This window comes from Lycium ferocissimum, unplaced genomic scaffold (assembly GCF_029784015.1).
Source record: "Lycium ferocissimum isolate CSIRO_LF1 unplaced genomic scaffold, AGI_CSIRO_Lferr_CH_V1 ctg15167, whole genome shotgun sequence".
Lineage (NCBI taxonomy): Eukaryota > Viridiplantae > Streptophyta > Magnoliopsida > Solanales > Solanaceae > Lycium > Lycium ferocissimum.
In genome coordinates, this window is record NW_026715867.1 from 25,334 (window position 1) to 36,797 (window position 11,464).

The window sequence follows — 11,464 nt, forward strand, 5'->3', positions numbered from 1 at the left end:
CTCTTATGTCAAGGGAAGAAGAAAGAAGCTGACATGGCAGAGAATTCATAATAGTCAAGGGGATTGGATTTCTTCTAATAATGACATTGGAGAGGAGTAGTTTCATTCATTTTATCTGGATCAATTTAGAGAACAGACTACATCCACTGATTTTGAGATGCTGAAGAAAATTCCTGCTCTGGTTACTCAGGAACAAAATGAGTCACTCATAGCTCTCCCTAGTAATGAAGAGCTAAAGCTAGCAGTCTATGGTCGTAATGGTGATAGCACCAGTGGTCCTGATGGTTTCTCAAGACACTTTTTTCAGGTTTGTTGGCATATTATAGGAGATGATGTGACTAATATGGTTAGGGCATTATTTTGTGGTCTAGAGCTGCCTAGATTCATTACTCACACCAACCTTGTTTTAATACCCTAGAAGGAAGTGGTAAACTCATTTACTGACTTGAGACCAATTAGCCTTAGCACTTTTGCTAAAAAAATTATATCCAAAGTTTTGCATGAAAGAATTGTGACAATATTGCTTGGTATCATTTCCAACACTCAGACTGGATTTGTTAAAGGCAGAAGTATTGTTGAGAATGTTTTGTTAGCACAAGAAATCATTAGAGACATAAACAAGAGAAACAAATTACACAATGTGGTGGTGAAGCTTGATATGGAAAAAGCATATGTCACGACCCAAACCGGAGGGCCATGACGAGCACCCGGGCCCTACCTGTCGAGCACTACTAATCATGCTTTCATATCATAATCATAAACAAAAGTGGACCTCGAGGGTCATCAGATGGAGATCTGCTAGATCATAAGAGACATATGTTAGAAAGGGATGTGCCCGAAAAGGGACATACTATATAAATATGCTGGACAAAACTATACAAGCCGACTAGGCCATCATAGCTGACTATACAACAAAATATAAGCCGAGGGGGCCATACACCGAGGGGGCCATACAAAGTCTAACTATACCATAACTGTCTACAAGCCTCTAATAGACTGCATGACATAACAAGGTCAGGACGGGGCCCCGCCATACCCGTATGTACTTAAAAAAATATAACGTACCCAAATACAACAACAACTCTGGGACAAGGGGAATGCTCCAATATAAACTGAACAACAACCTATAGAGGCGGATCGTCAACCTGTTGACATGAAACGCAGTGCCGTAAAAAAGGGACATCAGTACGGACAAAGTACTGAGTATATAAAGCATGAAAGTAACATAAAGAAGACATGAAGGTATGTAGGAGAAAAGGAATGCAACCTGTACATCTGAACTGGCTCTGAGTGACAATGACATGCATAAGTATTGTATATATGCGTATATAACGCCTGATCATACATATATATGCATATATAACGCCTGTCAAGCCTCTGTGGGCATCCCATCGCATCATATCGGCCTCTGTGGGCATAATCTTCTTCATATTGACCTCTGTGGGAATAATCATAATCATATAACCAGCTGATCAGGTGGTAGTGCGTATATAACGCTGTCACCTTCCCTATACCCCATATAGATATAATAGAAGTATACGCGTATATAACACTTGTGGGGTCATGTATGAATATGATAGGAGTGCATCCTGAATCTGTCAGAGTGACGTAAGGTCGATACACCTCCACTCATCATTACGAAATAGCATTTTTAACATCATGTGACTCTATGAATCACACTGAATCTGAAGGACTTACTATGAACAATGTCATTGGAACATAAATCAACATAGGACATCTCTAGCGGCTAGGAATTGAATCATTATGGGTAGTGTTACGTTTCGTTCATAGGGATCATGCCAAAAGAAGGAAAGTTAGCCTTAACATACCTCAAGTTATCCATACAATCCCACAACGAACCCGTCGAACTAGTACTCAAATCCTATAATAGAAGAAGGCATTTACAAGCTTAGATGGTACTAGTATATCATGTATATCAAGCGATAAATTTATTTTAAAACGAAGCGGGTAGCATTTCCCCTATTCATTAATCATCACAACCCATCCTATAGCCAACAATTAACACAACAACCTCATATGATCCTCTTTAAACTCATATCATTAACATTTAGATATGTACAATAAAATGATCTGATATACGCTTCACATACGACACCTATGCATCTCCTTCTCCTAAATACACCAAGTATAACAACCTCAACACAATCCCAACATCAACTATTATCCATACAACAAGAATTTACTCAAAAATACACTATCAATCATGGCTCAAATTAGATTACAACTCAAAATAACTCAAGTTCATGTTTGAACATTTCCTCCAAACCTAGCATAACTATCACATAAGCTTATAAACATGGAAATAAGATGAAATATTACCTCAAGAACTCTTGAACAATCCAATTCCAAGGTTACTTCACCTTGAAGTATCCTCCAAAGCTATAACAAGAAGTAGAAACAAACTTCAACAACTCTTTGGAACTTTTTAGCACTTGATTCTCACTTTAATTTCCTTAACTTCACCTGGGGAATTTGATCATATATGTTGGAGAGGTTTCTAGAAGTGTTTGGGGTCTAAAGAATGAGGAAAATGAGATAACATGAGAAGGGTACGAAATATATAAAAAAAGAATAAGCTGGCACCGACTTAGATTTACGGTCCACTTTTATGGACCGTAAAAATTATACGGTCCGTATAGTTGGACCGTAAAATCCCAACAGTGTCTCACCCCCACTGTTATCAATTTACAATTGGGGTTAACCAGATATATGGTTCGTAAAATTTATACAGTCCGTATTTCCAATCGTAAAACCCCACTTTCCCGAAATGCATTCTTGTCAATTTATTTAACCCCTAATCATTTCATCGCATATTAAGCATGAACTTAAACCCTTATATACTCAAAATGAACATGTCTAATCTTATAAAACCTCAAAGACAATTTTGTATCCAAAATCTATAACAACCAACTCATGAAGAAACTTAACTTATAAAAGTGCGACGTGTAATATCTCCCCCCCCCCCCCCCCCCCCCGAAGAAACATTCGTCCTTGAATGTTAAACCTTCCGAAGTCTACATAAATTTTGGCAGAGTCTCCTATGTAATTATACCACTACCAACCTGCCACACAGCCTAACAATACAGTACAATGCCACACAGGGATACAACAATGGTCCCATACGACCAACAAAAGTAACTGACAAATAATACATACCTGATGACGATGGTGTCGTGGTATGCATCTGCTCTGGGGTTGGAAACAAAAGAGGATGTCTAGACTTCATGTCTTTCTTGGATTCTCAAGTTATCTCTTCTACATTCTTATTCCTCTAGAGTACTTTTACATAAGCTACATATTTGGTTCGTAACCTACGAACCTGGCGATATAGAAAGCAATAGGGATTTCCTCATATGATAACTACTCTGTAACCTGGAAGCACCCAGTCATCTACCTGGAACTCCAAGTCTCGTCGTTTGTTATCTGCATAAGACTTCTGGCGATGCTGAGCTGCTAGCAATCTCTCATGAATGAGCATAACCTTTTCCACCGCCTTTTGAACCAAATCAGGCCCTATCAACTTTGATTCTCCGACCTCGAACCATCCGATAGGAGACCTACATTTCCGCCTATATAGGACCTCATACGAGGCCATCTGGATACTGGAATGGTAGCTATTATTATACGCAAACTCAATAAGTGGCAAATGATCATCCTACCTACCTCTGAAGTCTATCACACATGCTCGTAGCGTATCCTCGAGATTCTGAATAGTACACTCACCTGTGTCCCCAAACCCTTCTGGAAGGATCTCCAGAAGTTGGAGCTAAACTGTGCACCTCTATCTAAAATAATAGATACTGAAACACCATGAAGTCGTACTATCTCCTTAATATATAACTTTGCGTAATCTTCAGCGGAATAAGTAGTCCTGATAGGTAGAAAATGTGTTGACTTTGTGAGTCTCTCAACAATCACCCATCTCAAATCAAACCTGTGCTGGGTGACTTATTTTTCTGAGGGGTTGTCTCCCTGTACTGAATAAAAGAAAAATCCTTATACTGGTGTTCCTCAACCTCAGCTACTAAGGATGATGTCATTGTACCCTGGACTATAACTCTTGCATCACCTGAGTCCTATAATCGCACTTCTAGGCTGGCTAACTGATGAAGCTCGTGAGGTTGCTCCCTTTTCTCTGCTCGTAAGTAAGACAAACTACCCATAGATCTACGGCTAAGGGCATCGGCTACTACATTTGCCTTTCTTAGATGGTATAGAATGTCAACATCGTAATCCTTCAATAGCTCCAACTATCGCCTCTGAGGAAAATTCAACTCTTTCTGCTTAAAGAAGTACTGAAGGCTCTTATGATCTGTGTAAACATCAAGGTGAACACCATAAAAATAATTTCTCCAAACCTTAAGCATGAGTCACCACAGCTAACTCCAAATCACAGGTCGGATAGTTCTTCTCATGCTTCCTCAGCTGCCTAGAAGCATAAGCAATAACCCTACAGTGGTGCATCAACAGATAGTATAACGCTCTTATCCCTCTGGTAGTGCCATAACTGGTGCTGAAGTCAGCCTGTTCTTCAACTCCTGAAAACTCCACTCACAAGCTTCTATCCACTGAAACTTAGTTGTCTTCTTCTTCAGCTTCGTCAATGGTGCTGAAAGAGAGGAGAAGCCTTCTAAAAATCTCCTGTAATATCCTGCCAACCTCAGAAAATAACGAACCTCCGTTGGTGTCGTGATTCTAGGCCAAGTCTTCACGGCCTCTGTCTTCTGAGTGTCAACCTTAATGGCTTCGTTTGATACAATATGTCCGAGGAAAGCTACGAAATTCAACTAGAACTCACGTTTAGAGAACTTTGCATACAACTTCTTATCTTGAAGAACCCTGAGTATAAAGACGCAATTGATCCGCTTGCTCAATCTCCGATCGAGAGTAAACTAGAATATTGTCACACCCCAACCTTGGTAAGGCGTGACTGGCACCCGGCACCTTACTGGGGCCAAGCGAACCAAGCTGTAACTTGCGTCTCATAATTGTTCATTCAATCATAACTTACCAAACATCCGATTGTCGCATTTTCCCTTCATTCTTTCTCTATAGCATAGACATTCAAACAATTCAATTTGTAAAAATTTGGCGTGTTTCCTCTATACTTCTTATGCCTCATTCCCGCACACACCTGTAGAACACATCCGATGCCTCACAGGGCAATCACAAATACCCTTAACATCTAGCTCAAGTTCTTATATCAAAGTCTATCAATATCAATAAGGCAGGAAACATACCTTTCGGAGTATCAACTCCAATTCTCATCAATTACCTCATAGCGGCATAATCAACTACTTATCCACAGTCAAAACATTTAGGGTTAGAATCAGAGACATCACATCCTATAATTTAGCTCTACAGCACGATCTAAGATGAGAAGGAAGGGTCAATAGTTCCTAAATGCCCTGCAGCCTCTTGCTTAAAAGTTTGGTGCACTGCACACCATAAACAAGACTCTACTAGACACGGCTTGCAAACAACCCTACGACAGACCTGCCCTGATACCACTTTGTCACACCCCAACCTTGGTAAGGCGTGATTGGCACCCGACACCTTACTAGGGCTGAGCGAACCAAGCTGTAACTTGCGTCTTCTATGTATTGAATGGCAAAGTAAGGCCAAGGAGGCTAACTATGAATATAATATCATGCATATGTATATGAACAATGGGCGCGTGATGCCGACGTAACCATTTACAAGACATAACTAAGTTGTATACAAGAAACTGTCTACAAAGCCTTTATGAACATACTGAAGTATACAAGTCAGGACAGGGCCCCTAACATACCCGTAACACACAAAAATACATATACGAACCCAGAGTCGGCAATGCTCCAGGAAGAAATGGAGCCCACCAATCAAGACTAGTAGCTGGAGGCAGCCTACTGTGGAAGGTCCTCATCTCGTCTATCTATACCTGCAGGCATGAACGCAGTGTCCACAAGCAAAAGGACGTCAGTAGGAATAGTGTACAGAGTATGTAAGGCAGAAATGTAACATAATAAGCATATACTATAATGAAGAAGGATAAGAATCAACCTGACACTTCTAAGCTACCGATGTAAATCTAGCATACATATATATACCTCTTCATATTTTCGTAATCTCCACTATGTCTATGTATCCTACCATGGCCCTGGTTAGCTTATTATCATAACGTTATCTAAACATATGTTGCGGCGTGCAACCCGATCCATGTATAATGCATGTCTCTCTATACTCTCATATGCTTAACTACGTCTATGTACAATACTGTGGCTCTGACCCACTTATCAGCCTGGTACTATCTGCCAACTGATCAGTGGTAACTGCCCAACCGGTCGTAGCACGGTGGCAACTGCCCGTCCGATTATCGCCCGACGGTAGAGCGTAACTGCCCAACTAGCCGTAGCTGTTACACCTCAAAAATTCAGGTTGTTGTGCTGTGAATAGAATAATGCAAGCTTAAGGTGAATATGAAATCCTTATGACATTAAGGGGAGTATTCAGTTGCTGTAAAGTGCATACGATAAGATTTTGAAGTTATATGAATCGGTAAAACTAAGTTCGTCGAAGGAAGTGAAGTATAAGTCGTGTTTGGGGAGGTTTTTGTAATTATCGAGTTAACAATTATTTAGTAATGTCTTAGGAAGGAGTTATAGGACTCCTCAGATGGTTAATGAAGTGTTAAACAAGTTCCAAGAAGATTTCATAAGGATTTGAGATCAAACGAATCGACAAAAATAATTTTGGAAAAGGTGAGTTATACGACCACTTATACGGTCCGTATAACAATTACAGTGAAGGGTCATCACTGGTGATATCATACGGTCACTTATACGGACCGTATAATCCCGTCGGGCAGCTTTATTTTCTTGTTATAAATAGATGACCCAAGTTCTTATTTTTCATTTCCCATATTCTCCACAACTCTTGAGAGCCCTAGAATATTCCACACACCATATCAACACAAACCCAAGGGAAATCAAGGATTAAATACCAAGAACCAAGAGAATCAAGTGTAGAGAAGCTCACTAGGGTTGGTAGAAGCCAAGAATTCCTTTGGTATTGAAATTAGGGTTTCTCTCAAGTGAAGTATATTCATCCAAAGTTCATTCTTATATGATCAAAGGTGAGTTTCACATCTATTTCATGCTATTAAGAGTATTTGGTTATCGAATAACTTGAATGAAGGAAGGACGAGTAATATGAAGTTCAAACATGGAAATAATGGTATTTTGAGTAATAAGTTAACTTGAGTCATGATTCTTAGTATTCTATGAGTATAATCTTGTTGTGAATGACACTAATGATGTTGAGGAAGTATTATATGGAAGTGAATATGGTGTGTTGTAGTTATGATTATGGATGATTTTGAAAGGGAGTCTTGAGAATTAAACAATGCTTGATTTGAAGAAGTCTATAGATTATGATATAATGGGTGTTGTCAACAATGCTTGGGAGTTGGTTACCATATGGAGGAAGTGGTAGCAACGGAGGGAAATCTTTGCTTGATTTTCGTTAGCTTTTAGTCGCTTTAGCTTAAAACTTAAGCGTATCTTCACTTATCTAATTTTAGTACGAATTCTCTTGAATGTAGAGTCGTGAGCTTGGAAGAAGAACGTGTAGTCGTTAAGAAGACGTCAAGGTATGTTAAGGCTAATCCCTTTCTTTCAAAGGCATGACTCCTATATTACGACTTCCTACATACTTCCATGACCTTCTTACATTCCAAGAGTTGAGAGTCCAAGATTCTTAAGTGCTTCTTATGAGATGTTACACCTTATAAAATTCCCCGTTAGCGTACAGTGAATAGACGAGCGCGGGGATATGATGTATACAAGGTTTGGACAAGTAGGAGATAGTAATCGATGATGCTAATTAAGATTTCCAAAGACATTCGGGTTAAGGAAAGAAAGTTGTTAAGAGAAGCGAGTCATACGTTGGGTATCGGATGAGAATTTCGAGTATTAAGTTAATGATGTCCTAATGAACCTTTGAGGAAGAGTTATAACGTCCCTTAGAATGGTATTGAAATAAGGAACAAGTGTTAAGAAGGTTCCATAAGGGTCGGAGATCAAACGAGTCGACAAAACAACTCTCGGAAAACTGGGCAAACATACGGCCAGACATACTGGCCGTATAAGATCTACGGACCGTATGTCCGGCCGTAGATCCAGCCCGGTATGTCATGATTCAGCTGGACCGGATATACGGTCCAACATACGGTCGATAGATTTTATACGGACCGTATGTTGGTCCGTATATTTCAGCCAGGGCCGAAGTGCATTTTTATATAAGGGACCCTTTCCATTTCATTTTCATTTCCCACTTCACCTCTACACTTCAAGACCTCTCTAGAACATTCCGCCCACTTCATCCATAATAAATCAAGAGAAATCAAGGATCAACAACAAGAATTAAGGTGAATCAAGTGAAGGAAACCATTAGAAGTCATCCAAGTCAAGAAATCCCAAGAGAGATAAAGTAGGGTTTTGGTGCTAAGGGTGAATCACCATTGTAAGCTTATTCCTCCATCATCTAAGGTAAGTTTCATGATCTTTATATGTTGTTTGAAGTATTTATAGGTTGAAACACATGGATTGTAGAAGAGTACAACAAATGGGTCATCAAATGTGTGAATAGTATTGCTAGTATGTGATAGTTGAATTGAATCATGGAAATGGATATGTTGATGTTATGAATGTGTTATAAATGACCTATAGAACGTGAAATAAGTATTGGATATGAAAGAGTACGACGATGGACTTTAGTCATGAATATGGAGGATTGAAGTAGAATTGTGAAATACGAATCATACGAATGAATGACGATTGTTGTTAGGGATATTGTGATTGTCGTTATGAATGTTGGGAGTTGATATGGAATATGGCGGAAAGTAGTAGAAAAAAAGGAAATGCTGCCCAAATTTCTATAGCTTTAGTAAGTATGCTTTCACGACGATATAGCTAACGTCGATACGAATTTTCTTGAAGGTATAAACAAGTGCATTAAAGGAGAACGAGCAAGCGATAGAATAGCTAAACGACAAAGGTATGTGAGGCTAATCCCTTCCTTCTAAGGCATGAGTCCTATGGCATGGATTTCCTCTTTAATTACAAATGTCCTATCTTCAAGAAGGCTACGAGCCATTATGCACGAATAGCCATGCGAAATCAAAGATATGTTACGGTTATGATAACGATAATGACAAGCTATGTCTAGAGATGCTATAGGCTATGATATGATGCTCCTATTAAGCTAATGAAGCCATCCATAGTTCATTGATGTTGACCATTGTATACACTCACCTTATGCCCATTCTTCCAAGGTGAGGTGAAATGTTACGAATGCTCCATAATGAAATCGGGGGTCCACGACCTTATGTCACCCCGACATGACTATACTTGCTTCCAAGTTCTAATGTATGAATTGATGATATGTGTATGATGATATTAAATTATGATGAAACCATGATATGAATATGACATGAATGATGATGTATAATGTACGATGATAAATGTATGATACGTATGATGATATGATTCCACCGTGCCTAGATGGCCGGGCATGTCACCGCTAAGGCGGGCTGCTATGATTCCACCGTGCCTAGATGGCCGGGCATGTCACCGCTAAGGCGGGGCACTATGATTCCACCGACCTAGAGGGCCGGGCATGACACCACTAGTGGGCGGCATATGATGGTTACCCGGACGCGGGTTAACGACTTGATAATATATGATTGATGTTATGATGCACGTATGGCAGGACGATGTAAATGTGATATGATAAGGCACATGCTATGATAATGTACATGATATGCTTATATGATGAATGTATATGAAATGTAGCTATAATTACTAGAGTACACAGGTTGCATCCTCCACCTTCGATGACTCATGATATTCTTATTATGTTTATTTCATTCTGCCTTACATACTCGGTACAATGTTCGTGCGACGTCCTTTTCTTTGGATCTTTGTGTTCAAGGCCACGGCGGTAGGCAAGGAGGTGCTTTGATCTATAGGGGCTAGTGGGCGCGTGTGAGCACTCCATTGTCCGGAGGTGCACTGATTATTCTTTTGGCATATATAAGTATATACTCATGATTGGGCACGACGGGGTCCTGTCCCGTCCATATGTCTAGTACTCTAGTAGAGGCTCGTAGATACGCTTGTGTGGGTAGTATATGGTCCCATGGTCTCCACGTATATGTATGTGTATATATTATTTTGATAGCCGAAAAGGGCTGACGTTTATAAAAGTAATTATGTTTCAAATGATGATATATTTCTACGAAATTGAGCAAGTATTATGAATGAGAGCGCATAGATAACAGAATGAGTGGTGTTCGGTGGTTAGCCCCGGATACCCGTCGCGGCCCCGTAGTTCGGGTCGTGACATGAGATAGAGATAAGATATGTTCTATGATAATGATGATGATGATGATGATCTTAATTCGAGAGATTCCAAAGCTTATGAATTGATGATCTTATTTTATGATTCCCTTGATGTTATTCATTATTGGCAATCTCACCTTATGATACTAGTTCCTTCAAGGTAAGACATAATGATGATAGATGTTCCATAATATAATCGGAGGTTACCGACCTTACATCACTCCGATGGAGATGTAGCTTTCACTTGGGCTCACATGCATGCTTATTTTTATTTATGATTACATCGTGCCTAGTTGGCCGGGCAGACACCACTACGATGGGCGTAGTGGGCAGCTTATGATTACACCAAGCCTAGTTGGCCGGGCAGACACCACTAGTGGGCGGCATGAGATGGTTACCCCGGATGCGGGCTAATGATGATCACACCGTACCTATATGGTCAGGAAATTTATATGTATATGTATATGATATGATATTTTTTGTTATAAAAGTTAGCATGCATGATTCCGCCTTAACAGGCAATCAGCTACAGGTTATATCTCTGTCTTATGCTTTCTTATTTCTTCATCATGTTTATACATGCCTTACATACTCAGTACATTGTTTGTACTGACATCTTTTCTTTTATGGACGCTGTGTTCATGCCCGCAGGCAGACAGAGAGACGGTACGGATACATAGGAGCCTTGTCAGTCGTTATACAGGAGCACTGCACTACTCCGGAGGTGCAACTTATTGGTATATTCTTTTGTGTATATATTTGGGGCATGGCGGGGTTCTGTCCCGTCCTTATGATTTTAGTACTCCAGTTAGAGGCTCGTAGATACATATGTGTGGGTAGTCGATGTTATGTGATCTCTTAATGTATATTCTCTGTTTATCATTTTGTAGCCTTGTGGGCTTATGTACATAGATGTTTTGAGAGATATTCGGAGATCATTTCATGATAAGCTTGTGTTGGGAATGGTGCATGTTTAGTCGAGTCGAGATATCAAGTCTCCGTTAGGCGGTGCTCGGTATGTTGTGTCTGTGTACCCGCTATGGCCCCTTAGCTTCGGGTCG

General features: G+C 39.9%; 1 protein-coding gene across 1 annotated transcript; it reads right to left on the bottom strand.

The window, feature by feature from the left end:
* Positions 1-4,505: 4,505 nt before the first annotated feature.
* LOC132042415 (uncharacterized mitochondrial protein AtMg00860-like) lies at positions 4,506-5,007 on the bottom strand. The gene is made up of 2 exons (XM_059432961.1): positions 4,971-5,007; positions 4,506-4,795 (listed from the first exon to the last, which is right to left on the bottom strand). The coding sequence occupies exons 1-2, from the start codon at positions 5,005-5,007 to the stop codon at positions 4,506-4,508; spliced, it is 327 nt and encodes a 108-aa protein (XP_059288944.1).
* Positions 5,008-11,464: the final 6,457 nt, after the last annotated feature.

Excerpts from the sequence above, each read along its gene's own strand:
- LOC132042415 (XM_059432961.1), bottom strand. The coding sequence starts at position 5,007 with ATGAGACGCAAGTTACAGCTTGGTTCGCTTGGCCCCA. Across the intron at positions 4,796-4,970 it reads GCTTGGTTCGCTTGGCCCCA|CTTTCCTCGGACATATTGTA; the intron begins GTAAGGTGCCGG and ends TGAATTTCGTAG.